This window comes from Cheilinus undulatus, linkage group 20 (assembly GCF_018320785.1).
Source record: "Cheilinus undulatus linkage group 20, ASM1832078v1, whole genome shotgun sequence".
Classification (NCBI taxonomy): Eukaryota; Metazoa; Chordata; class Actinopteri; order Labriformes; family Labridae; genus Cheilinus; species Cheilinus undulatus.
Genome location: NC_054884.1, coordinates 14219496 through 14246894, shown reverse-complemented (window position 1 = coordinate 14246894; position 27399 = coordinate 14219496). Strand labels below are relative to the sequence as shown.

Here is a 27399-nt window from a genome sequence, read left to right as displayed (position 1 = left end):
AGGTTATATGATCGTAAGGGTTTGTTTGTTAGTTAGTTTGTTTGTTAGCAACTTAACTCAAAAAGTTATGGACGAATTTTAATGAAGTATTCAGGAAATGTCAGAAATGGCACAAAGAAGAACTGATTAGATTTTGGGAGTGATCCGGATCACCGTCTGGATCCAGGAATTTTTTAAAGGATTCGTTACTATTTGGAGATAGGGCTAACGGCGGAGGTCTGCGCTCTCCGAGTGCTTTTCTAGTTCTAATATGAAACATCTGATTTAGTTCAAATTTCACATGTATGGTCAGGATCTGCTTCTCTATGCATTTATATACTTATTTCATGGTTTGCTGTAGCGCCACCTACTGAAAGATGACATTAGCAACTATTACTAAATACATCTCATTTTCTTTGTATTTCACACACTAAATATTGTATGTAATAAATTTATGTTTCTGCCTTGATTCCCTCAACATATTAGCATCTTCATTTTGCCATAATGCCACCTACTGTTGATCAGCAGTGCTACCTCATATACAAACTACAATGTGCTCATTTATTTAATGAGAGTCCTTGGGGATCTGCATGGTCTATTCTTCTATGATCTTCTATTCTGAGGACCAAGTTTGTTATAAGTGCACTTAAAGGTAAATACCCCATTAATGAAACAACATCACAGCTTTTTCATAAAGTGCCATTATAAGCATTTTATTTGTATGCAAAAATAAAATTAATAAAAAGAAAAACAAAAAAGTGACAATCAGGATCCTTCAACAGGAAAGGTTGACAGATTGTCATGGCAAAAAAAACCCCAAAAACATAAGTTCAATGCAGTTGTGACACATGTTGTGACTGGGTCAAATAAACTGCAGCATTTTTATGAAAACTCTCCAAAGTTTTGCTGCACGTTCACTTAGATATGAAATTACAGAACTACCAAGTGGGCAAATAGTGAAGAATTCCATTTTAAAGTTAGACATGCACCACTGAAAAACATGTGATCTTTAAAAAAAAAAAGTCATATCATTTCAAACAATTGTAAATAACATAAAGCCCTTGGCTTCAAAAGTGAAACATCATATTAGATAAGTTGCTTCTCCTTTATACTTAGGATAACTTGGTGCTTTGGAATAAATCTCCTGAAATGGCAAAAAACAGCACAGACCCTCATACATTTATCAAGCAACAAATATTCTTCTATGTAAACAAGTTAAGGCCGATATTGTCATTACACAGACAATACATATAGAGTTTTAACAGTTTCTCTTCAGCTGATAGATTTGAAAGCTACAAACAGTGGAATCTCTCATAAGGCTCGTTTCACATTTAACAACCACAACACACATCTGACTGGACATGTGCTCACGACCAAAATGTCAACGTTCACTTTTCTTTCTACATTTTCTTTTACAACATTTTCTCCCCTCAGGGACACTTTGCGCCACCTGACTACTTCCCTTTGTGCAGCCAACCTCAAAGCCCCTCTTCACACTGAGAGCACGCGCTAGAGCCACTGCTTACTGTTTTAGATTCTTTGAAACAATTTATGACATCCTTTCAGTGCTGTGTTTGGCAGGTTTGAAAAAAGAAGTTTAAGAACAGGAGGAGCCGTGCGTCAGCTGAGCTCCTGTGCTACAGAGGGCTGCTGTGGTGGTGACCCTGTGGACCCCATGGGTAAGAATAGAAAACAAAATATTGTCCCTTATTTTTTAAGGTGTCTGAGTGATGCCATTTTTACAATGTGGAGGAAAATTGGCTCTTGTGAAGTACATTTACGATTAACTTTTTCCTCAATTCAAATTGTTATTGAAAACTTTAATGCCTCCATTGTTCATGGGCTTTTGACTGAATTGCACATACTCGTTACCAGATAGAAGTTGCACAGTCTGTGCTTATTTAAACTAAACCAGCAATCAGTTTTGTTTAGATAATCTGGTTTGTAGATTGTCGGAAAGTTTATTTTTATAGCAGAGCTCATGTTCATGCAAACTGATCAACAAAGAATTACATTTTGTCATTTTAATTTTGTAAACATTCATTTTCATCAAAAATTCCTGCCAACTATGTCTCTTTTTGCAGCAGACTGATCCTTAACTTAATTTTTGATCAGGATTTGAAAGTTTGAGCTGCTTAGTTTACATTTCTTCAATCAAAAGAACGAGAACAAGATTGTAGGATGACCTTGAGTTGTGATATTTTAAGTTGATTCCTTTTTTCAATCAAAAATAAACTTGCATTCTGACACAAAGTTTGTCCATTTCTTAGAACTTCTGTATTTCAGGAAGATTTTGATTTTTACAATAATTTAAATAGTTCTCTTAATGCTATAACTTGACTCTTATGTCATGATACAGCATCATTTTATAATTGTCTCTATTGCAATGTATCCTCAGTACTCTCCGTACTTCAACGCAACTATTTAGAAGTGAATGATTGAAAAGAGCAGTGGCTGAGTGATGCTGTTAAGTCTTCGGTAAAAGGAAACTGGGTCAAACACCCACTAGAGGGAGTGCTTGGCCTGGGTGTTGCATTGCTCTGTTGCATAAAAAACTGTTGTGTCGGCACAGCCTCTGTACACAGTGTAGGCTCAGTCTGTGCCACGAGTGTTTGGAAAACAATGAAATACAAAGTTGGCAACGTGATAAATCTCTGACTTTGACGTAGCATATCGAGGCAAGGAAAACGGCACATTTTGGTGAGGGTGAAGGAGAGAGGATAAGGACAGAGAGTGATTCACATCATGAAGGTAGAGACAGAAGCAAGAAGACACATTAGTGAACATTAGGACTGAAGCAGGGAGGATCACTGAGGGAGACAGGCAGAGAAACACAGCATCTTTCAGAAAGCCTGAACTCCCATGACTTTGGAAACTTGAACAGTAAAAAGGAAAAAAATAAACAGCTCAAAGCTGACATTGAAAAATAGTCAATATATATATAAAAAACAAGAATAGCAGAAACAGAATAGTAACTCTTTGTAAATCTGTTTGTGAGTAAAGGACTGTGATTCTTTGATTTTCCCTGGAAAGTGTTTGCTTCCTTCATTGCTTTGCGTCCTATCAATAAAGAGTCCAGCAATGGCTGTGTAAACAGAACCCAAAAAAGAGGGAAAAATACATCTGCTAGTGTGCATCCATGTGATTGGCTGCGCATGACCCTACTTCCTCCCCGATCATTCGGAATTGGCCTATCGTTGGCGCAGTGATCGGCTGGTTGAACCGTTAGCCATCAGACCGCCATGTTTGGTGTGCCTCCACTTCCTCTGAGACGACCAATAAGAGTTCACAGTTCTTCCCTCGCAGCTGCTGGCAGAGAAACTTCCTGGAGTGGGGCAAAAATTAACAACAAAAAGGACAGACACAAGATTTAAAAAAAAACTTTTATGTAATTTTTATGTAACTTTTTAATTCAGAGCAGCTATTGTCTGCAGGCAGTATCAGTTTATCACCTAAATATGGAGCTATTCCTGGATCAGGGTTTTCAGCTGACTCATAGTTGGCACTCAAACCAGTGCTTTAAAGCACATACCGGTACATAGGTAGGAATTATTCATAACATAGATATGTTTCATGTTCTACTGATATCTAGGTTCATGTCTTTGTGCACCAGCACCTTAAGGAGTGTCTCACTCTCCTGCTATGCTGCTGGCAGTGATGCTTGCCAAAGATGAGAGGAAGGTGTACAAACCTTTAGTTCTGGGTCAACTTCATTCATTTCCCGCTTGAGAGCAGGGGTGAGTAAAAATATCGATTAATCGATGCATCGCAATATTTCCCCACTCATTTCACTATTAATTTAGCAAATCCTCTGAATCGCTTCACCTCCTGGCCAGTGGGGGTCACTGTGCGTGTGATTCGCATTGCATGGACGGAGGCTGCACTCGACCAAACAACAACCAACCATAACCATGTTATGTGAGGTTTATCACAATTTCCAAGAGGAAAGAAATATTATTAAAGTTTACATGCACTTTACCTTTTCAGTGTTTATACAGAACTGGCATGTTTTTACTTTTGTACTACTTATGCACAGATAAGTTATTATTATGCAAATTTTTATTTTCAGATGTTTTATTGCTAAAAAAATGTGAGGTGACCTACCACATATGTTCACATGGGTGTGAAAATAATTATTAAAAATTGTCAACAGGTCATTTGTGTATTTTTACTTCTTACTGAATCAACATCAAAGCATTTAAATCAGTATTGAATCACTATCGAATTGAATAGCAACCTAAAGAATCGAAATCTAATTGAATCGTGAGGTTCTTAGCAATACCCAGCCCTACTTGAGAGAGATAACAAAAATTAGTTGTGTAGATTTCTGTTTGCACCATCCATTTCTACTTTCAACATAGTCAGAACTTTGGTTCAGTTGTTAATAGATAAGACTTATCAGATTGTAAAAGTTACAGCTTCTCATGCTGTTGCTTCTGCTTTGCTCTCATCAAAAAAGCAAAATAAAGGCACAATCTCACTAGCAGAATTAGGGTCAACTATGGGCATCTCACTCACAATTGAATGATGGATGATAATGGGGCAGCAGCACTAAGATTGGTTAACCAATCAATATTAAAACTGTTCATGATGATCTGAGGGATTAAATAAATAATTAAAAAAAGGTTTTCTGATCACCTCTACTTGTTTTGCTGTGGTGTTTCATGCCACAGCCAAAACACTGGTAAACAAATAAAATATTTTCACTATAAAACAGCAGAACAAAGTGTAAATGATGTAAACAAGGTTTCATGGCAATATGCCAAACAGAATTAAAATTGCAATGCAGATGGATTTGCCAGATTACATGTCTGTCATCAGGGGGATCCGTCTTGCAAAGTTTCAAGCTGACTGGCATGTTTCCAATTAGAGATGACCGGACCGATAAGAGTCATTTGAGGAGAAAGAGAAAGCATCTACTGGTGTGGTTTTGTTGTACTGCAAGCCTGTAAACAATGGCTCTCCTTATGTAGTTATTCATGGGTTCCAGCAAACACCTAACCTGACGCTAGATAGACTCTTTGTCTTTCCATTGTATGGATATGTTCCACATTCATATTGGAAACCTCCCATAGGAAGCATTTGGAAGGGCAGGACTTTTCATAAAGTTCCTGGTAGGTGATTGGACAAACATTCTGTCTGTCATATCCATTATGGGCCGGGCCAATCAGAACAACAAGACAAAATGAGATTGTACAAATGCACAGCTCTAGTGCAAATGCTGCAGTAGTATATGAACAGTGAAAGATGATGTGGATAAAACTTGTGCTGAGGCCGGTTGGGCCTTTTCCATCCAATACTATAGCTACATCCGTGCTAATCGCTACACTTGTAGAAGCCATTACTATCTGCTAAACCCCGTCCGTAGCTACCTCCTAGTTCTCCTCAAAAGAGGCTGATTGGCCTGAGCTGTTTTTCGGGTCTAGCACAAACAGTGCAGATTGGGGCTTTTCAAGATGGATTTGCCTGATAACAGACATGGATTCTGGCCAATCCATCCGGTTTGCAAGGTCAGCAAACACCTACTAGGTCTTATATTTTGTTGCTTTGATTGGCCTGTAATAAAGGTGACAAACAGAACGTTCATCTAATCACCTTCCAAGATATTTTAAAGGTTCAGCACTTCCCAAACTCCTGTATAGGCTAAGATGGATGCAGAATATATTTCTCGCCATAGATATTCAAAGCAATCTATCTGGCATGTCAATAAATTGTAAATACATTTTTATTTGGACCAAAGTGTGCCTGACGGACAAACATAGTCATGCTTTGATCCACTGACAACCATAATGCTTAAACCATTCTTGATTGAACTCTCAACGTAAAGGAGAATGAGGGAATGCCCGCAGTGATTTATTGAGATTAAATAAAGGCTGAAAGAATGAAAAATAGATACATTTGGTATACAATGTAGCTTCTTCATATAAACATGGATCTACTTTGGCATAACTATTCAAAAACCAACCACTGTCTTGAACACAGTATTTCCCAGAAATCCAGAAATACCATCATGCTCACCTGAGCTCATCCCTGTTGCCGATGGGTTGAGGGTTACGTAGCTTAGAGTCCAGGTTATAGTAGACTCCTCCGACCTCTCTGACCCCTATCCAATGCTGCCGTTTGAGGGGCAACCGGAGAGGCCCCCAGCGCAGGTTGGATGGCACGTTCAGAATGAAGCCCGTAACATTGGACAGCTCGATGCTGCCCACATCCCTGAAGGGAGAAAATAAACTTTGAGTAAACTTCCTTTTTGTGGGAATATGGAGGAGAAGGGAATCTGAAATATTTAAGGCAGGTTAAACTGTCAGCAAGAAGAAAAAATAGCCAAAAACATACATTATCATACTGCAGTAGTAGTAGTAGTTTTAAGTCTAATCTAATCTAGGTGAAAATAATCACAGGACAGCTTTGCAAATGAATGTGAAGGAAAATTATACTGTAAAGCCTACCAACAAAAAAAAAACAGTTACTACTGCTACAAAGCACACATGCTCAATGGAGTGTTACAATACCTTCTGTAAATGACTGACAAAATATCATGAAATATGCATGCTACTGTTAATTCTTCTTTTTTGTACACGCATACTGTATAAGATAAATTTAGATTAAGGCTGTAATTGTGGGGGATCAAAATAAGAAAATCAATTACTTACTTAGCATTGCCATGCAATGCACTAACAAATTATAAGATCTGTACTCTGGTTCTTCATGTACTGCAGATGTTTACAGAGTTATCACAACATTATCATCCCTACAGGTAGGTTGCCTCATCAAAGTCAAAACAAGGATGTTTCACCCTGCAAGAAACACACCAACATGAAAATGGTGATGTGACCTGCAGGTTTGTGGACTAACTCCTGAAGCTTTGAATGTGGCACTATGAACCTCCCCTATAGTTTCTGGACCATAAGTGATCATATGTGGATGAAAGGGGGGAACTCCATTGCTACCTCTCTTTCTTTGTTTGACCATCAGGATGGTAGTCACTTCTCAGTCACATGCAGCCAGTAAAACATTCAATAAAGTATTGTTTATTTCATATAAATGGGACATAAATCACAAATAGAGCCCTCTTCTGAGCCAAACGATGGTGCCCATTTGAAAGACTGCAATCTGCAGATCACTTTTGAAGTAAAGAGGTTTTATCAAGTTATTTTACACAGTCTAAGACCTGGATGTATTCCTCCATCTTATAGAGAAGTAGTCCCATTGTAAGTTGGTTCCTGATACAAGGACAGTTATTAATGTGCAGTGACATTGCTCAATGTTGCAATGATGATAGGACTTTTATTTAAACAAATGCTGAATCATACATATTAGCCGTACAGATCTGTTTTCAACATATATCTTTTGTGAAGCTTGAATGGATGTTGTTTTTCACCATATGATCTTCATCAGTCACATTTTCTTATTCCTTTAACCTGGTTTAAGCTTTTACGTTCAGCCTACACTGTATTGAGCACCTCCACTTGTGCACTGGAGTGTCTGCATCGTTTTGCAATGCTCTGCCCAAACGCTACTCGACAGTGTGATTTTTATGCCAGTTCTTGGTCCTGCTGCCACATTACCTGCTTGTTTTATAGAGGAAACCATGCCAACTAAAACTGAGTGTATTATGTTGGAGTTGTAGTCGATAAATATCAAGAAACTGTTAATTATACTGTTGCCATTGCAAAGAAGGAAAGAGAGTAAACATCAGAGGTTGAAAATACAGCAGCTGAATCAGCTGAGGCAGATGAAGGGGGAATGTTTTGCACTTGTTCAGCCACTAAAATACATCTATCAGGGCATGCAAGTTTATTATGTTGGAAAGTAGATTTGACTAGTTGTACCGCTGTCTGCTGCCATTTATCTTGTGTCAAAATACACACAATATGCTTGTAGACATTCTCAGAGACTGGCAGTCACAAGTGCTAACCAGTGGACCAATCACAGGGCTTATGGTTGGCATTGTTTTGATGCATAATTACATTTTTGAGGAGGTGCATGGTGACTACGTGCATAGGCCTCTGCATGAAGTTCAGGGCTACACAGACCTATGGCACAGACGCATAAACCAGGCTTTAGTTATTGTAGCAGCTAAACTCAAAGTAGCCACCAAATTGTCAAGTATTAATCTGATTAAAGATGACGTCTAGCTGAAGTTTCATTTGATTGGCAAAATATTTGAATGCATAGTCAATGTATCTAAGGGTCTATCTTAAAGGTCTAATAGTTACAGGCTGAGTGTTCAAGCACTGCACACATCCATTAAATAGGTTCCTTTATTCCAGTGATTTCCAAGGGGGAGCAACAGTGCCTAATGGGGATCCAAAGCAATGATGGGGGGTTGCACAGCTAACAAATAATCCCACATGTAATAAGAGGACTTCCAGGTAAATGCTGGGCCATAGACGAATCTACCCGAGATGTTGCAACTACTAAAACAAGTACAATGAATTTTGACGAGTCATATCTCCCACTCTGCTTCAGCTGTACAATGATGGGTATTTAAGAGTCGAGCCAAAATCAGCTGAATCCAATGAAAGTATTTTATTAGGTAGATTAAGTCACCAGTTGGATAATCTCCCATTTGTTTTCATGGCAAAATTTGAGAGAATGAAGGCATAGTAGGAGTTTTACACAGACAGAAGTAATGAAAAACTTTATACACAATATGGCTCTGTGACTGCAGAATGTGAAATCAGGCTGTCAGAGTTACAGTGCTTGGATGTTACAATAAGCAAGGTCAACAAAATTTTCCAGGCCAGCTACAATAAAGACATAACCGAAAATACATCTTACACGATGTCTTCAAACATCCTGTACTTAGGATGAAAGTGTCTAGTTATTTGCACTGAGGCAATCTGTAATAGTGTATCTATCTTTAAAGCTTTAATAACATTCATTAGACAAATTCACCACTGTTTAATATCAATAAACTTAAGAAAAAAGCAGTGTTGCTTTGTAACTGATTTTGTTCCTGTTTTGGTCAAGACAGAGAAACAGGAATTTGGCTTCCCTGATAACACTAACGTTCAGCTGATAAAAGCACGCCTGTGGCCGCTGTTACTGACCTCAGTCATGTAAGACTTTCAAAGAGGGAAACAGGAATGCTGATAAAACCGTCTCCTAGACATTGTGAACTAATGAAACTGCTGAGTAATCAAAAAGATCCCTCAGAGTCCTGCTGATTAACTGACTAAGGAGCAGAGGAGGACACACTGGGCCTCTTTACAACATTTACCTTATGTGACATTCTAGGCTTTAGGTGGATGTTTTGTTACTGCGAACGCCACAACAAACAATAGAGGTTTGTTTTTCTGTTGATACCATGTGCATGCAAGGAAGATAAGAAGTAGCAAAATAGCAAGACAGGCTGGGTGAAATCTTGGTCTGCCTAACCTTTGTATTGATCATATAGAGAAACAGAAAGCACAGATAAAGATATAAAGCAGTTACAACTTAAGCAACTTGTGTTAACAAGGGTGATACTAATCTAAGAATAAATCACTGACTTTTAAGAAAAAAGAACAAAGAAAGAGAAGTTTTCAGTTCAACTCACCTTCTTTTATCCCACCAAACTGCCTCAAACCCCCGAGTTTGCAGGGCAGCCATTATGACATTAACATCATAGTTCCCATTTCCCAGCATGCTCTTCTTGTGAGGTGTCACCAGAGTGCTGGGAGAAAGCCTGCAACAAGATGACAAAGGGATAAACAGATTTGACCCAATGGATAGAGGCTCAGTCATGTTAAAGTTTGCTAAACCAGTGACAAATGCAGAGAAATTAATCCAAATTCAGATAAAATCGCAGAACGGCAAAACACCGGTTTAGTATAATTTTTTTCAGCACAGATGTTTTCCCCTTCACATCATGCAAACATCAAGAGTCAACTCCTTTTTAGAGAATATTGCAAAAAAAAAAAAATCATACTTATCTTGCAAAAAGAGAATGACATAAAAATATTGATTCCCTTCAATAACGAATTTGCGACATGAGTCTAAATACTCACTATTAGACTGAATTTTGATCATTCAGGCCTACCAGTGAGCAGAGGTGCAAAGATAAGACTACTGTACTAAAAAAAAGGTGCAGTAACTTTGGTTAAAATCTACTTAGGTAGAAATAAAATCACTGCTCTCTAAACCACTGGATCATTCCTTAATGTGCAAACACAACAAGAGTGTATCAATCAGGTTTTTAAGGTGAATGCACACCTTTGTAAGAAAGTGAAATCCAACAGCTGTGTTTGGATGCAACACAAGATCCTAACATACAATGCAAGCATCAACGACAAAATCAGCTTAATTACATTGATACATATTGTAGTATCCTGACTAGGGATGCATGCGGTTAAACAGTTAAATTCATTAATCAAATTAACTGGCCTGAGATTTACAAGTCTGTTAAACTAATTAACTATAATCTTTTATAGACACAGGCTTTAAATCCCAGTCTATAATGCTCTTTCAAACTGTAATGCGCCACTAGAGGCCACTGTAGCTTCAGTTAATGGCTTCTGCCTCTGAGCTTTCCCCCGGCTCTTCACCGGATATGATAAGCTTAGTGGTGGCTTAGCGGTTAGTGTGTAGTAGGGACAGCGCAGTATGACTGTTTTTTTAGGTAGTAAATGGAAATAAAAGTCATATTCAGGCTGTCAAGGGTTGAACTCACATATAACTACTCAACCGAAGTGAAAAAAGGCCACATATCAAAGCATGATATTAATCTGTAAAGAGGAATGAAGGCTCCTAGCTTTAAATGTTAGCCACACTGTACAGAGTATATCAGGCTCACATCATACTCACTGACACAATAACCCTGTGAGGAATTTGACTATTTCTAAAGATTATCTTCTCTTTAGAGTAGCTGGTTAAACAAATTTTAATGAGCGTTTGGCCGTATGGGGAAAAGACGCTTTAGAGCATCCTTAATCTTGACAGTACTAGAGTGATGTGGTGCGGTCCTACATCTTCACATCCCAATTTTCCTCTCTGTTGTTTGCATTAACATGATTGAGGAACAAGGAAAGAGATGGATGACAAGGTACCAGGCATGTATGACAGGAAGATTCCCTTGATCTTTTCCTCTTTCCAGAACTTGTTTTTCAAAGTGGAGATAGTTTTGCAGCTTCCATATCCGTGTGAGAAATGTTATGCTCTAGGTTTTGTCAACTTGGTAGCAAAGCTATGCAGTCCACAGCCATCAAATCCTTGTCAGTACAAAGCACTACACCAACGTTTTCTGTATTCAAAATAAAAGATGTCAGATTTTAACAAGGGGAGAATATTTTTGATGAATGCAGTGTGGATATGCTCATATATGCCTATACAGATTACATGCCAATAATAATGTGTCTATGAGGGGCCCAGTAATTTCTGTAGGTGGGCTTCATTTAATTAAATGTAATTAGTTACCTTCCACCCTACCAGCAACCTACCTCTGGTATATCTCCTGCAAGGTGTCCCTGCTGAAAGCTGTCCCGTCCTGGAAGACGTTATTGAGCGCATGCAGAGCACACAGCTCTCTCCTCTGCTTCTCATGGTAAATGGTCGGAGGTGTCAGAGAGGGCTGAGGAGGCAGCGGGGAGGTAAGGGAAGACGAGGAGGATGAGAGATCCTGCTGCTGCTGCTCCTGATAGTCCGTGGGATCCCTACCCTTCTTCTCTTCTGCTCCAACAACCGCCTCCCCTCCACCTGCTCCTTTCTGCTTGCCGACCTTCCAGGGCATGCAGCCCAGTTCTTGCAGGCTGCCTCGCCCCTTTCCTTTCCACTCACCAGTCGGACACGGAGCGCTTCCCATCCCTGGACGTTCACCACCTTCACCGCCACAGCCACCACCACCGCCACCTCCTCCAGCTCCACCACTACCTCCACAACTACTACCTCCACAATGCTACATCAGCATCATGACAACCATTGCTATAGCAACCTCTCAGCCGTTTGGAGGAGAGGAGCTTGTGTGTGTCTGTGAATGGTGGAGGGGGAGGTGGGGGTTGTGAGGTAAATGAGACCTGCTGCTTGTTTAACACAGCAACACCTGCTCTCTCTAAAGGATAGATGTGACAAAAGGTCAACAGGAGGGAATCGGAAGAAAATGGAACCGAAGATGAGACTGCTGGCAAACAAAGACAGTCCCAAATTAAAGATTACTCCTCCAACAACACCACAGTGGTGTCATCAATCAAAGTGCAGCTGCTCTCTGTGTTTCCACTTCCTCCATCGTTTGTGAGTTTTAGTGTGTTGACAGCTCTTTCCATCCAGTCATCAAGCATATAGCTGTGCACTTCTTTCCATCATCAGGCTCTGACCATGAAGCTTCAAATCCGCTCGTACAGACACAACAGAAATTTGCTGCTTTGAAGAGAAACACCTGAAAGACAGAGATAAATCATTCACATAACATGGTCAAGAAATTCCTACAACTGGTAACTTATAACTGTACATTTAATCTAAGCAGCCAACTTTAACAGATTTATAGTAATTCAGACTCTTGTTGGTGGTAATAGGTAGCTGAAATAGCACTAAAAGACACAGCAAACTCCTCTTGGCCAGCAGACCCCAAAATAAGAAGAAGGTAAACATTTGGACTGGATAGAGGAAGCAGGCTGCTCAGTTAGCTAGCAAAATATCACAGCAGCTCCGCATAAAAGGCAAAACATTGACACATGGCAGCTTTGAACCCACTAAAGGGGAATAGTAGGGGTTACACCATAAAACAGTTCATGGACACATATATTTAATCCATGATAGAAAGAGATATCTGTCGTTAGACTTCAGTCTGCTCTACGTGACTCCCGTTTACACTTAACACAAACACAACGCTTCCTTGACGTCTTATAACTTCATTTTCTCAAGCTGGACACTTACCTTACGGCGTTAAGTATGTAGTATAACATCAGAACGACCACAAACCGGTATAAAAATGCATTTACGCCGTCCTGTTTTACCTTAAGACTGTTCAGTCCTTTGTCTTTGCCAGTTTTTCCCTGATATAGCTCTCTCTCTGTCTCTGTCTGTCTCTCTCTCCGTTCTTGCAGACGCGGACATGCGCAGTGGCGCCACTCTGGCTCCATATTGCTGTCACCGTCTGCGTCAGTAGACAGTAGAACGGTCCCTCCCCTGAGACTGCGAAACCCACTTTATTCTGACTAATCGAAAATTTGCTACATGACTTTTTAGGCTTGGTTGGTGTATGATTCAACATTAGGCAAATGTAGAACTTACCCTGGGGTCGTGTGCAACACTGGGTCTCAAGCAGGGGCGGATTTAGAAACACAGGCATGGGGCCCTCAACATCCATTGTTCTCCCCCTTTTAAATTCTTATTTAGCAAAGAAAGTCCTGCTTGTGACATGATGCAAAACCAACCAAGAATGACTGTTTAATAATGTTATTTATACAGAAATGTCCAGGTGGATTATGACTATTTGATTACTCTAAATGGACATCAGGTAACCAAATAACATCAGATCAATGTAATACTACATTTGCAAGCTGATTTTGATAAGAAATAAGTATTTACTTAAAGAAAAAATATCTTTGTTCCATTTTAGATTTCTTTTTTCTTTTTTGGTCATTTTTTTTACCAGCCAAAACCTCTAATTTATGTATTTGATAATTTATCTGTATAATATCTGTTAAGAAATATTTGCTAAAATAACAGTTGCACCAGTCGACTTTTTTTTTTTCGGTGTTTTTCAAAAATAAACAGGCTAAAAAAAGAGATGTAAGACACACACATTTACATTTTATTAATTAAAGCTTTAACACCACTCTAACATAACCCAGTTTACTCTACATTTCATGCTTTTAATGATTCTAAACGGCCAGATTACAAGCTGGTGTAGGAGGAAGGGTTACATTTCTTATGTGTTGAGGGGGTCCTTAGTAGTCCGGGGCTCCAGGCAATTGCCTATCTTTGCCTAATGTCTGCCTCTGGTTAAACTATTGAGATACAGACACTTTGCAATATATTGATGCTAATACAGGGGAAGGGACAATAGTGCTTGGGTATTTCCTGTAGTTATGCAGTTCTGTGCTTTTCTTAAATGAAAGGAAATGCTTTGAAATACTTTGCTGTTGTTGCTTTACTGAAAGAAAAATGAAGAATGACCTCACAAAAATATCTTCTGGCTATGGCATGTCATATTTCCTGTAAATTTCTGTTTTCTTTAGGTCAAATTCTAAACGTGCATAGAACTGGTTGATTTAGATTATATAACTCTTATTTTCACAATACATCAAGTGACTTGAGGGGGGTCTGGCTGCAGATCGGACATCTCTGAAGGCCACTTTCACAGACTGTTCATGTGAGACACCAAATATCAAAAGAAATTGCTGTGATTTGGCAGTACATTGTATTTCCAATTTTCGATTTTTTTGAAGTTTAACTTTATTTAAAACAACATTCATAAAATAACCACTTTGCCAACATTACAGGCTAAGCAACGTTTCTTTAAAAAAATAGAGAAGAGATCAGAAGAGATTCTAGTTAGAAGTAGTTTAGCTTCATTAGCTTTAGCTAAAGCTAACATACATACAAACATAGCTATGCTTGCTATTTAATTAATGTGACTACAAGCCGATACAGCCAAGTAAGCTTAAGCAACATAATCTTTAGCTAAAATAGCTAATTCTAACTTAGCTATGTAGATAACGTAGATACATAGTTGCTTTATGAGCTTAGCTGAAGCTACATTAGCTAAGTTGGTTACGTAGTGTTATCTACATAGCTCCATAATCTGCGTATATGCAGCCAATGGAACTAAGTAAGCTTTGTCTGCTGTGTTAGAGTGTTTTCATGGAGGATGAGCTTTTTTCCTGTAAGCAGACTGTTTATTTTATTCAACATCTTGTAATCAGATTTTGAAGGTCAGATTTTTAACCTTTAACACTTTGCATCCTAAGCATTACCTTAACTCATACCCTAACCCTCAACAGAAGTTTAATCCAATTGTATTTCAAGTCTTTGCATGTATTTCTGTTCGGAGATATATGGCGTCTTAGATGAACGGCCCGTGAGAGTGGCCATCAGGGATAACAGTCTGCAGCTAGACTGTCTTGAGTGAGTTTAGAAACACTGTTAGTCCAGAGATAGTTTTCACTGTTTTAAAGTTTTCTTAGGTTCTACTGAGTTAAAGCTGCCTTTGCTCTTTTTTGTTTCAAGGCCTTTAACTTTTAATTAATCATCATTAGCTGTGTTCATTATTTGTTAAGTATGATGGAGAAAGTAAGTGAATATGCATTGATACTGTGCAGTAGAAGAGCCATCTAGTTCATGTCTATATGTCCAAAAACATTGCTTAAATGAGCAGAAATTAGACTCACACTTTAGTTGCTTGGGGACATGACTCCAAAAGTGTCTGCTTGAGGCTGAGATAGAGGACAGCTTTTGCAGAAACAAACAACAGCGTCATTCGTTGATTGAATGTGAAGCACATTGTGTTGTCCTGTGTATGAAATGTGCTTTGACTTGACTTGGGCTGCATATTGCTGCAGTGATTTGCACTGTTGCCTCAAACAAAAAGGTTCCTGTTTGAATCCTGTAACAGTGCCTTCCTGTGTGAGTTTGGATGTTCTCATGTATGCGTGGGTTCTCCAGCTTCCCTCCACAGTCCACAGACATGGTTATAGGCTAATTGGTGACTCCAAATTGCCCGTAGTAGTGTGTATAAGCACGGCTGTTTGCTTGTCAGCCCTGATTGACTAGCAACTAGTCCAGGTTGTGCCTCACCATTTGCTTAATGACAGCTGGGATTGGCTTGATTATGAATGGATGAATGGACTTGACTTGGTTTGACTAAGCAGTGATAAAGTGATCATTTAAAATTGTGTTCACAGCGAGCTGTACTGTATTAAAGACCTCAAAGCCAGGTCAAATTCTGCGTATCGCTATCACAGGATTTAAGAGCAAGACAAAATGTCAGCAGACACATTCAGCTGACACAAAGACACATTTTAATTTCTGAGAGGCATCGCTTGAGGAATCTGTTGTGCAAGTGAAAAAAACCTTTGCTACTTAAAAAAACCTAAATGCCAAAAATAGTCTGGTTCCAGTTAAGTCACTGAGCTACTTTTTCTTTGAGAGCAAAACTAATGTCTAGAAACAGAAAAGAAATGAAAGATCAATATTTTGTTGCTTTTTAATCTTTATTACTGTGTAGAACTGATTTATAAATGCAATATCATACTTGAGGTCATGCATTTGTACTGTAAAGCAGCATGGCTGAGATTATTTCAGCAGTCGGCCTGCATCCTTGAGCATATGTCTAATATCAAAGAAGCGCTGATAAACTTTTGTTTAGTGTCTTGCCAAAGGACACGTTGACACATGGACACTTAGAGTTGGGACTGAACAGAAAACATTTCAACTGAAAGACAACTGACGCGACCGTTAAGCCAGAGACAGACTCCAAGATGTACTAGATCAAGTTGTTCTGAATGGTAGTGGCTTGTTGAAAAACAGATGATGCAGGTGTCAAACTTCCAAAAGACAATCATGCTGATACAAAAAGTTTATGATTGAAATTTTCTCTTTTACTCATCAATAGTGAAACAGAACAAAACTCTTTCCATCTGTCCTTTGATTCGTCTCAGCCTCTTTGTAGCAAGAGGGTGTGATGAGCAAACTATTTGTTCTTTACTTCAGCCTTCCCGCTCTGCAAATAGGATCCCTGAGCCAGCACGCCAAGAAGCCGGAAGATTGCAATTACATTGTGGAAGGACTTTTTATTACTTTCATTTCTTCTTTTTTTCTTGGGTCAGAGGTAAGTTTGACAGAAGAGGAGAAGAACATTTGAATACCATGCCCTTAAGCAACCTTGGTTTGTTGAAGGCCTGTATGTTTTTGTCCATCCATCCATGCAAATACTTACAGTACTGTAGGGTTGGGAATTGTAGGGTAACACTTGATACAATACGATTTGATTTAAGATGATAAGACGGCATGTGATATACTGTATGTGCAATACGATGCAATACAGTACAATACAGGAAGGACCCCAGGAAACAAAAATACTATGGTACTGTGATCAATTATATATCCCAAGACAATCAAAATGATACTTCATATCATCTGCTAAACTGGAGGGAATGAATAATGTATTTATTCCACTAATCTTGTGTCATTTTCACCCCTTTTTTTTTCTTTTGATCTTAGCTTCTTATTCTTGACCTCCAATGTCCAATATTACCCCAATGCCTTCTTCTTTAGTTATCCCACTGTCAACTTTTTTGGCAATTTAATGCCATTTAACAAGCCCCATACTTAGTATGTCTTAATTGCCACTGTGAGGAGTCATCATACATGGGTCAGCATATATGGATGCAATTCTCATCTAAAAATAATAGCAGGAGAGGATCCTTCTTCAATTTTATGCTCAGTAAAGTGATGCATACATATTTACCCCTTTGATGTTAAACCCTTCTATTGATTTTTTAAATTAATCATGGTCAATATAATTTTGCTTTTGCTGACAAAAAAACAGAATTACAAAAAACATTTAATGTCAAAGTGAAAACAGATTTCTACAAAGTAATGTCAATTGAATAAAAATATGCGACTACATAAATATTCACCAATCTTAAAGTGACTGACCTAATTCAACAGATGTCCAGTCAAGTAGTAGTGCTAGTAGTCACACAATCAGTGAAATTGCGATCAACTGAGCACAGTAAATGCTTCTCAAGTAATTGTAGTATTAAGACACCTGTGTCTGGAAGGTCCAATCACTTGTTAATCAGTATTCCTGGCTACCATTACGCCGTGAAGACAAAAGAACACTCCAAGCAACTCAGAGAAGAGTTTATTGAAAAGTATAAGTCAGGGGATGGCAACAACTGTTGCTCGAGTTCTTCACCAGCCAAAGCTTTATGGGAGAGTGGCAAAAAGAAAGCCACTGTTGAAGAAAACTGTAACTTAAATTGTACTTTGACGAGAGTTTGCCAAAATGCATGAGGGAGACCCCATGGTCAAGTGGGAGAAAGTCCTTTGGTCTGATGTCTCAGACAAGATGCTATAATGAGACAATAAACATTGCAAATCACTACAAACACACCATCCCCACTGTGAAGCACGGTGGTGGGAGCATCATGCTGTGGGGATGCTTCTCAGCAGCCTGCCTTGGAAGGCTTGTAGAGGCAGAGGGTAAAATGAATGCAGCAAAATATAGGAAATCCTAGAGGGCATTCTTATTCAGTTTGCAGGAGAACTGCGGCTTGGGAGAAGATTTATTTTCCAGCCAGACAATCGCCCAAAGCGTACAGCAAAAGCTACACAGAAATGGTTTAAAGACAACAAGGTGAATGTTCTGGAGAGGATGGGTCGAAGTCAAGACCTAAATCCAATAGAGAATCTGTGGCTGGACTTAAAAAGGGCTATTCAAGCTAGATCCCTGTGGAACCTGACAGAGCTTGGGCAGTTTTGCAGCCTAAGGTGTATCCACTAAATACTGACAAGAGGGAATATTTATGAATACCTATTTGACCTTACACATTTTATCTAACTGACATCATTTTGTAGAAATGTTTCCACTTTGACATTAAAGAGATAATCAATTTCAAAAAAAGCCTAATTATATTAAACATAAAAGATTGGAGAACCAATAAAAGGGTAAAACTTCCAAGGGAGTGGATACTTTACATGTGTGTATCAGAATAAATATGAAGGTGAGTGTTTTCATATGTCGGGAGAACCTATAAAAGAACAAGATAGTTAATTTATTAAAATGAGAAGAACACTCACAAATTTTTAATAACCACAACTAAAAAAAACAAAACAGAAGATTGCATGGAACACATCAAGCAGCTCTCCTGAACTCTACTCTCAAAATGACCTGAGTTTATTTTCCCTGATCATTTTTAAAGTTTAATATCTCTTATAAATTATGAAAGATAGAGGAGTGCTAAGCAAGGGAACAGGATAAGAAACATGAGGCACAGGCTCAAACTAAAGGGTAATCTGTCATCAACATATTATTACACATCAGAATAAGAAAATAAGAGTGAATAAGCATACACATGAACCCAAAAGTAGCCCTGATAATTTTAAACCAAAAGGCATCCAGTGTTGGTGAACTCATTTGGACAGCAGTGTGGCAGTAGTGACAAAAATAACTCATGAGAGAAACACTACTGAAATCTCAAACTCAAAGTTGCAGGTTCGACACTTGAATAAATAACCAGCACCATCTCTTTGTTTACATGTACCCTAGTTTTTGCGCCAGAGCAGAGGTCATGTCAGCCAGCAGCTCCTCCCTCCTCTGGTCCTCTCTTCTCTGCAGCTCATGCACAAAATGCCCTCTCAGTGTCTTCATCTCCATCACACGCCTCAGCAGCTGCCTGCATGTCACACCCTGCTCCTCCAGGGGGCAGTCTGGCCTGATATTCACCAGCTCTGGCCTCTGTTTGCAAAGAGACAGGGCCCTTTTTAGACCCCCAGAGTCTGCGTCCAGCAGCTTTTCTACTGCTCGTTTTCGGCCCTGATGGTCTGCATTGGTGAGCACTGGGAGGATAAACTCCAAGGCCTCGTCTCCAAACAGTTCACGAGTGGCTTGGATGGCCTTGGATGCTTGCAGGGTCATCTCCATGCTTGGGCCTGAAGCTTGGATCAGCAGCAGGAAGGCGTGTGGTCCAGGAGTGGCGAGCTGGAGGCTCCTCAGAGCTTCCCTGGCTCTTTTCTGGCTCTCCAAAGATGGCCCTAAAATGTCTGGGGTGTTGATCACTGTAACCTCCCTTACATTTAAAATAGTCTTTCTCCTTGTGCTCTCCATCAGAGGACCCATGGGTTCCTTTATCTCACTGATCCCCAACAAAGTATTTGACAGAATGAACCGTCCTTCATTGGTGGGTCCAAGGAGGATCAGCCTCAGGCCTGGTGGGTTATTTGGATCGGTTTCTGACTCCAGTGCCTCATCATTTGATGTACCTACAGAGATAACATTTTATAACTGGATGAATATAAAATTTACAAAGCAATTTCCTTAAAAGTTGGGATATTGTGAAAATGAAAATATAAGCAGAATGTGGTGATTTTTAAAGCTTTGAAACTTACAGAAACAATATAAAGTGATGAAGCTGACAATGTCATTGTTTTGATGAATTACACACCCATTTAAAATTTTATATACTTAAATGTTTGTAACAAGTGGAGGTAATCCTACAGAGTGGTAAAGATGAACCCGTCCCAACTTTTTAGAAAAATGTTGCCAGCATCAATTTGTCAGTTCCAACATTTGAAAAACTCCTCCTTGCTTACTCTTACTGGTAAGAGGTTTGACTAATTCTCTCGTTGTCAGACTTGTTCCCATGTGCAACAATTAAAAGTACCCTCTTTTATTGATATTTGATTAATTCAAGCCTTTATAAAACTTTGGTTCAGTGAAAGAAAAAAACAAAGATGCAGAATGGGTCATGAAGATGATTTGATATTTCATAATTGTTTAAATATTACCAGTGTTTGATGCTAGTGATGTTGGCTTACTTTACCGGTCCCTCTGCACACCCATCAAGCTCATTTTGTTTCAGAGTGAGGTAAGTGAGATGTGTTTTACATTTTGATCCAGCATAACATCCTGAGACTTGAGCTGTGCAACTTGATCATAAAGCCTAAACATTACAATAAAAGTTCTATGTAAATTCCATAAAATCTAGCAAATTCCCAATAATTTTTTTCAATTAATTTTCCAAAAAGGTATCAATACATTCCCTAAACTTGTATGAAAGTTTCAGAGGATTACCCCTCCTCAATTTTCCAATCTACTTTTGGAATCTACTTTCCAAAATACCAATAAATCTCCCAACTTTCCATGAAAATACTGGAAATTTTAAAGCAAATTCTCCCTGAAACCTCCAATGACACTGTCGAAATTATACAAACATACCCCTGAATCCTATCCTTCAAAATATTTGAAAAATGCCTGCAAGTTCCCCCAAACATCCAAACAACCCCCACACCAAAAAAATTCTCATTCAAATTTCCAAACATTTCTAGAAAATTTTTCAAATAGCCAATAAAGAACATAAAATTTCCAAGCAAATTCCCATAAACATCCAATCAGAATTCATTTCATTTCCATAAAAATCTTTAAAAATTTCAGAGGAGTCCCCCTTCGATTTTTGCTGGTATTATATACCAGCAAAATCTTTACCCCCCCCACCCCAAAAAAAATTACAAATAAATCTCCTGATATTCCATTAAAATACCAGAAAAAAATTAAAGCAAATCCTCTCAGACATCCAAACTAATTTTTCAAATTCCCAAGAAAATGCCAATAAATTTCAAAGCAAATTCTCCTCAAAACTTCCAATGACACTGTCCAAATTATACAAACATATCCCCAAATTTCCTTGAAAAAACATGCAAAATGCAAGCAAATTCACTCAAATATCCAAACAAATTCCCTAGAATTTCCATCAAAAATTTCTGAAAATTTCAAAGCAAACATTTCAGGCAAACTCCTTAAACTTCAATGTTCATTCTGGACTATTAGCTGAAAAAAAAAATAACAGCAAAAATGACATCTATGTCAAGCAAAACTGTAATGCTCTCATAGGTACATGCAGGGTCTTAGGAGTTTAAAGGAGGGCGTACACTGCGATTTTCCGTGGAAGTCAGGCCGACCTTAAGCCTCTTAAAACACCATTTAAAGGCAGGAAGATCTTTTAACGGTACAGTGTGTCATGTTTAGCCTAGTAGCATTTAGCAAAGCAAACTTGATAAAAATGAAAGGTAATATCTATAAACAGGCCTCTGTAAATTAGTGTTTAATCGCCTTGATATACTTTGGTTGTAGTTTTTATTAGCCTAGAATAAGCCTTTTATTCATGTATGGAGAGGATCTCCTCCATGGACTCCACCAACTTGGGTTTTTGCATTTTGCATTGTTCTAAAGTACCACAGAAGGGACCAAATGATAATAAAAGTATCTTATATAATCAGGTGATTAACAGTTATTTAGACAGACTATTTAGACAAACCTACTTTTAAATACTACGTGTCATTTTTACCAAGTTTATTTTGCTCAATGCCACTAAGCTAAATATTACACACTGCACACAATGTGCCTTCCCTGATTATAATAAATGAAATAAACAGGCAAGAAATAAGCCTACCTGCAGACCTCAAGCTATATTTGTTATCATTTAGCTGCTTGTTGTGTTTGCTGGTGATGCGTTGAGTGTTTAAGAGAGAGATGGTGAGAGCATTTTTGTCATTGTAGCGTGAACTACTTACAGGACTAGCATGAATTATGAGCTGTGAATTGACGATAAGGCTAGTTAGCCATTATTACAGAAAGCTACTTAACATTACCAGAACATCATATATTGTCAGTACCAAAAATGTCTTCTCTTATCATTAAATATAATATATAAATATATAATATAAATATATTAAATATATGCACGTATTCTTTAAGATTGCCTATGGATTCCCATGTTATAATGTGGATATCTTCAGCTGCTCTTGCAGACACCTCAAGCACACCTCTAACTGTTTTTCTAATAACCAAATTGAAGTCACAATTAAAAAGAGTTCGCCCAGGAAAAAAGTTCATCTAAGTGGAATCAGCTGAGCAGCAGTTGCTATGAGATGGGCCTCTCTGATTGGTGGATCAGCAGACCAATCAGATAGCCAGCAAAAGATCAATTATACCTTGGATTTGAATATCTAGCAAATCATCATATCTGTTTTCATTTTCACATTGTCCCAACTTTTTTAGGACACAGGTTTGTAGGAAGGCTGAGTATATTCAGCATAAAAGGTGAACTGACCTGTGATTTTTCTAATGATGTCTCCCAGCCACTTAAACTTTGCGGAGCATGCTGATGGAGGAACAGATTGTTAGTCAGATGGTTTAACTGTAATTATAGATGTATAATTATTATGCAGATCTATCTTTAAAATAGCCACAGCCCCCTGAGATACTGAATTGCTGTCATGTGTCCTCTTGGCTGAGTCGCTTCCTCTAATTACCCCAACCTGCCCACTCACACTGTAAACTTCTCCTGACCTGTTTACCTTCTCTAAAAGAAACTTGAAGCACACAGAGAAGAGTAAACAACTTCCAACACAAAGGCAGGCAGCACTCACCTACTAAGAACTTCCAAACTTGAGACAGCCATTTACACAAGCTCTTGATCACTGAAGCACATGAAAAGAGGAAAAGTTAGTACTGACTACAGTGACATGTGACACATTTTGGTGCTATTTCTATGGTTCAGGATAAATTGAATGCATATTTCATACCACGAAGGGTTCCCACGAGGCGGCTCACCCAGCCCCAAAGGGCCGACAGACCTAACACAGAAGAACACAGGTATCTTGCGTCTAATATTAAAAGTTTTGGTAACAATTCTGCAACTCTGGTAACAAACAACTCTGATTTTTCACTCCGACTAACCAGTAAGAGAGCAGAACAGACGTATGGGCCACCGGATGAGAGCTGGGAGAGCTGCCGAGAAAACAGACCACTCTCAGTACTTGTCATTTTGTTAAGTTTTTTGTTTTACTCTATTTAAATGGTTTCAGTCAGTGATAATGTGAGGACAAAATCCCTGACAATACTGGGACACTGACTGGTTGGTAGAACAAGCCTGGCATAAACATGAATCCTGGGTTAAACCAAAACCATGTGGACAACTCTTTACAGATGTGACTGGAACAAACGGCACTGAGGACAGGTTCGGGCATCTTTTTACTTCAGTTGTTATTTCTATTGTCATTTAATTCAACCCATATTGGTGTGCATTAGTCTCTAAATCCTTATACCATTCTAACTTTTTGTCAATCACTTTTTTGCTTTCTTGTCAAGCAATTTGGACAATCATTCCTTATGAGTTTTCCTTGAATTTCTTTTGGCATAGACACTTTTGCTCCCTGAGTGAAGTTACTGACTGAGTTAGAGAATTCCTGACCTGTGGGGACCAACTACTCTATCCTGTGGATGGAATACTGAAGATGATGGAAGAGGACTTCCTGGTTCAGTGTGCATCTTTCAGTTATTGTCACTTAAGTTAGCCCACCCTGCGGTGACATAGATGATCAAGATTAAAGTATGTGATAGAAATAAGGGGAAATTGCAGTCGATGAAGAACATGTAGCTTTATGAAAAAGACAAAATATGCTGTTTTGAGTTGGATATAAACAGACATTTTCAGAGTAGAAAACTTTCAGTATAGTAAACAGTATAGTAACCCCTGCACCGCCGTTCATATGTAATCAGTTACCTCTAATGTTTTGAGTTCTATTAACTCATTGGGGATTGCAGCGTAAATTATAAAATTTAAGTTCAGTCTACTAAAAAAATGTACTTCCACTACTAAAAAACTTCAATGTAATCAGTTTCAACAAATATTTTGAGTATGTCTAACATGTTTTGGTTTTACAGTGTAAAGATACAGATGTATGTCTGATTAAAATTTCCGTACATCATTACTTTTTTGCCCCATTTTTTCCAGGCAAACATACGAGACATTCTGAAAACAGCTCTGTAGATCCTGGCTGATCGGTTACGAACCAGTGGTCTAGACCTGGTGAGAAGAACCAAAAGTTGGTCACAGAGCCATTTTTCACTGGAATGTGTCCCAGGCAAAGGGAAAAATGTGGCAAATAGTCTGTAAAGCCCTTCTGAAAATGGTTTGTTTGCTATATCTCATTTTGTGACATGCTTTGTACTTTCTGAGGTTCAAACTGCATTTTTTTTAATTAACTCTGGCTGCTGGAAAAATAGAAATATGGGTGACGATTTGCATGCAGGAGTTGGTTGTAGGCCTTAAGGCTAGACCACCTGGTCTAGACCAGCGCATTTTATCAAGTGTCTTGACAAAATATTTTGTATGAATTTAGAAATAAAATTGATGGATTCATCTTCAAACATTGACAGTATTTATAGAAAAGTGTGGAAACACCTTACATAGGTTAGTGTTATTGTCAACTAAACTGCCTAACATGTTCACCAAAGGTTAAAAATCTGATCTGTGTTGGCAGTGCTATTAAATTACATACCACAGGTACAGGTATGTATACCATCTCAAATTAATATAATACAGTATAACTTAAAATTAAAAAAAAAAAATCCCAATTCAATACAAAAAATTAAATAAACAAGAATAAACATTTTTAGTAATTGTGAAAAGTGGCAAGACACAAAGTTTAAAATGAACCTAGCGTTTGTCCATGAAAGCCAGATTTATGCTAACATGTGGCCCTTCCCCCAAAGTGCAGCAGGTTAACATAGACAGGCTGTCAGACAGACAACTGTCAAAGCAATATTATATATTTACTATGCACAAGTTTTTTTTCTAAATGATTGAAGGTCCCTTTATGGACACCTTTCTCAAATTAAAGCAGAATAATTTCATAGCCATGAGTCAATGAAAGCTATACACTTAAATTTTATAGCAAACATCTCATATTTCAATTTTTCATTTCACTATGGTGGTTCCAGGGAAAGATTTTACTATTAAAAACAACACTGACTAGGAATTGATATGTCTTTTTTTAATGTCTATAATTTATTTATTTTTTACTTTAATCTTGGGGGAAAAAAGCAAAGAGATTATTTTGAAAAATGCTCTAATGTACTGACAACAAGACAAAGCACATTTAAGCAAATACTAGACAGCAAGGTTTTGCCTTGGATAAGAACAACTTTGTTGCAGCAGGATGCAATGGGACAGTCATGGAGTACATTTAGGTAATACTTGTTTGTAGAGTTACTAATTAATAAACAGTTATATTTGGTACATCGAAAGATTTACTGAATTACTTAAAAAAACCTGTCAGTTATCACCTTGACTGTGTTTCCATCAGTGAGTTATCAGTGAGCAGTGAATGAATCAGTCTGTTCTTTTGAATTGGTACACTGTATGTAAATATAAAAAGTGGGTGTTGAAGTAGACCATTTGTAGGAAGGGTGTTTTATCAGTGCCCTTCTGATAAGCACATGCAAATGAACTTCAAAGCTTTCTTTGTTTCCCTTTTTACCATGCTCACTACCTCTTAAGAGGACAGTTTTATATATCACTGAAATAATATGGCTTTAGTTTTTACAAATAAGTACAAAAATATGTGTCTTTGGGTAACTGACTCTGTGAAAACCTGTAGAGAAGATATCCAACAACAGTAAAAGTTCCCATCTGGACACTGTTTCCACCCAGCCATCCTAAACAGAGAAAGGAGGGAGGAAAGACTGACATTAGTGCAGCAATGTTGTACACAACTTATCATGTGATTAGTCTAATTCTCTAAATCCCAGGAAACTTACAGGCTTTCAGTTGTGAGCGTGTTTTGTTGCCACGTCGAGGTTTAAAGTCAAAATAATGTCTTTAATATCAATCGTTACACTAATATCACAACATTTATCAGTTTAGGACTTTTAAAGGCAGGGCACTTTAGCTTTATTCAGATAAGACGGTAGAAATTACTGAAGACGGTTGTTTTTGGTTTAGCGTTTGATGAAACTGCAACAAATGTTAGATTTTCATGAGTTCACAAAGAAATGAAAAGAGGAGGAACTATAGAACTTCAGTGGAACACAACCGTTTGTCTGCTCTTACTTATTTTGAAAAGCTTAGCCGGAAGTACAAAATAATTCAGCGTTAAATTTAAGTGATAAACAGCTACTTAGTGGACAGATGGCGATAACACAAGTTTTAAACATCTACAGCTCAGTACTAAACAACTTGATACGACATAATACGACTTAATTGTCATTTACTCCTAGTTTTAATTGAATAGTCACAAAATTATAATCAAACTTTTCTCTCCATAGCTCATATTTTGTTTAATAGACAAAGTTCTGTCTCACCTGCATCCTCAGGATGGTCATTTTCGCATCGACACTCCATTTTTTTTTCCGCTGTTGACTCCGGGCAGGTTTACGCCTAGCTATGACAGGACTTCCGCTCACTTTTCAGAACAAAAGACATATAAATTCAACTTAAAAGAACGGGGCCGTACTTTATACGTTCGTTGGTAAACAATACTTAATCTAAAATCAAGATCAGGATTCCATTATATTAACAAAATACATCAAAAATAAGCACGATTTTAACAGCTATGCAACCGCGCTGCCAGTACAAATCTTTGATTTCAAAACAGAAACCAAAGCAGAAAGCCTCAAACATATCAGTTTCAAGTACCCATATTTTCCAAAGAGCATTTGCAAATCATTCCTTTACATTTATTACCTGATGTATAGCCAGATAATCCTCTATCTACTTTTAGATAACAATCTGATAAAACACACAAGGGCGATGTATGAAATCCCTCCTTCCTGCTGTTGAGGAAAGCTTTTCCTGTGCAGGCCTGCCCTCCACTGGGACACTGCTCTTTATTGTGCTGAGAAGTTCAACAATGCAGTTTGAAGGTTCAGGTATGCTGATAATGCTGCACTCTAACTTTACATGGGCACACCTTTTCTTTGCTAGAAGAACT

General features: G+C 38.2%; 2 protein-coding genes across 4 annotated transcripts; both read right to left on the bottom strand.

The window, feature by feature from the left end:
• Window positions 1-229: 229 nt before the first annotated feature.
• josd1 (Josephin domain containing 1) lies at window positions 230-12982 on the bottom strand. Of its 2 annotated transcripts, none has more exons than XM_041816220.1 (5): window positions 12832-12982; window positions 11403-12334; window positions 9524-9652; window positions 5998-6192; window positions 230-3304 (listed from the first exon to the last, which is right to left on the bottom strand). In XM_041816220.1, exons 2-5 carry the CDS (start codon window positions 11762-11764, stop codon window positions 3205-3207), a joined length of 786 nt encoding a protein of 261 aa, XP_041672154.1. In that variant the 5' UTR covers window positions 11765-12334; window positions 12832-12982; the 3' UTR covers window positions 230-3204. The 2 variants fall into 2 exon arrangements, with proteins under 2 accessions (XP_041672154.1, XP_041672155.1); XM_041816221.1 differs by having other exon boundaries at window positions 12912-12982.
• A 5743-nt stretch (window positions 12983-18725) lies between these two features.
• On the bottom strand, window positions 18726-27294 carry LOC121528675 (GTPase IMAP family member 8-like). Of its 2 annotated transcripts, XM_041816218.1 has the most exons (8): window positions 27153-27294; window positions 26771-26871; window positions 26051-26125; window positions 23363-23413; window positions 23209-23259; window positions 23053-23103; window positions 22734-22784; window positions 18726-19887 (listed from the first exon to the last, which is right to left on the bottom strand). In XM_041816218.1, exons 2-8 carry the CDS (start codon window positions 26808-26810, stop codon window positions 19160-19162), a joined length of 1047 nt encoding a protein of 348 aa, XP_041672152.1. In that variant the 5' UTR covers window positions 26811-26871; window positions 27153-27294; the 3' UTR covers window positions 18726-19159. The 2 variants fall into 2 exon arrangements, with proteins under 2 accessions (XP_041672152.1, XP_041672151.1); XM_041816217.1 differs by lacking the exons at window positions 26051-26125; window positions 26771-26871; window positions 27153-27294 and having other exon boundaries at window positions 23209-23484.
• Window positions 27295-27399: the final 105 nt, after the last annotated feature.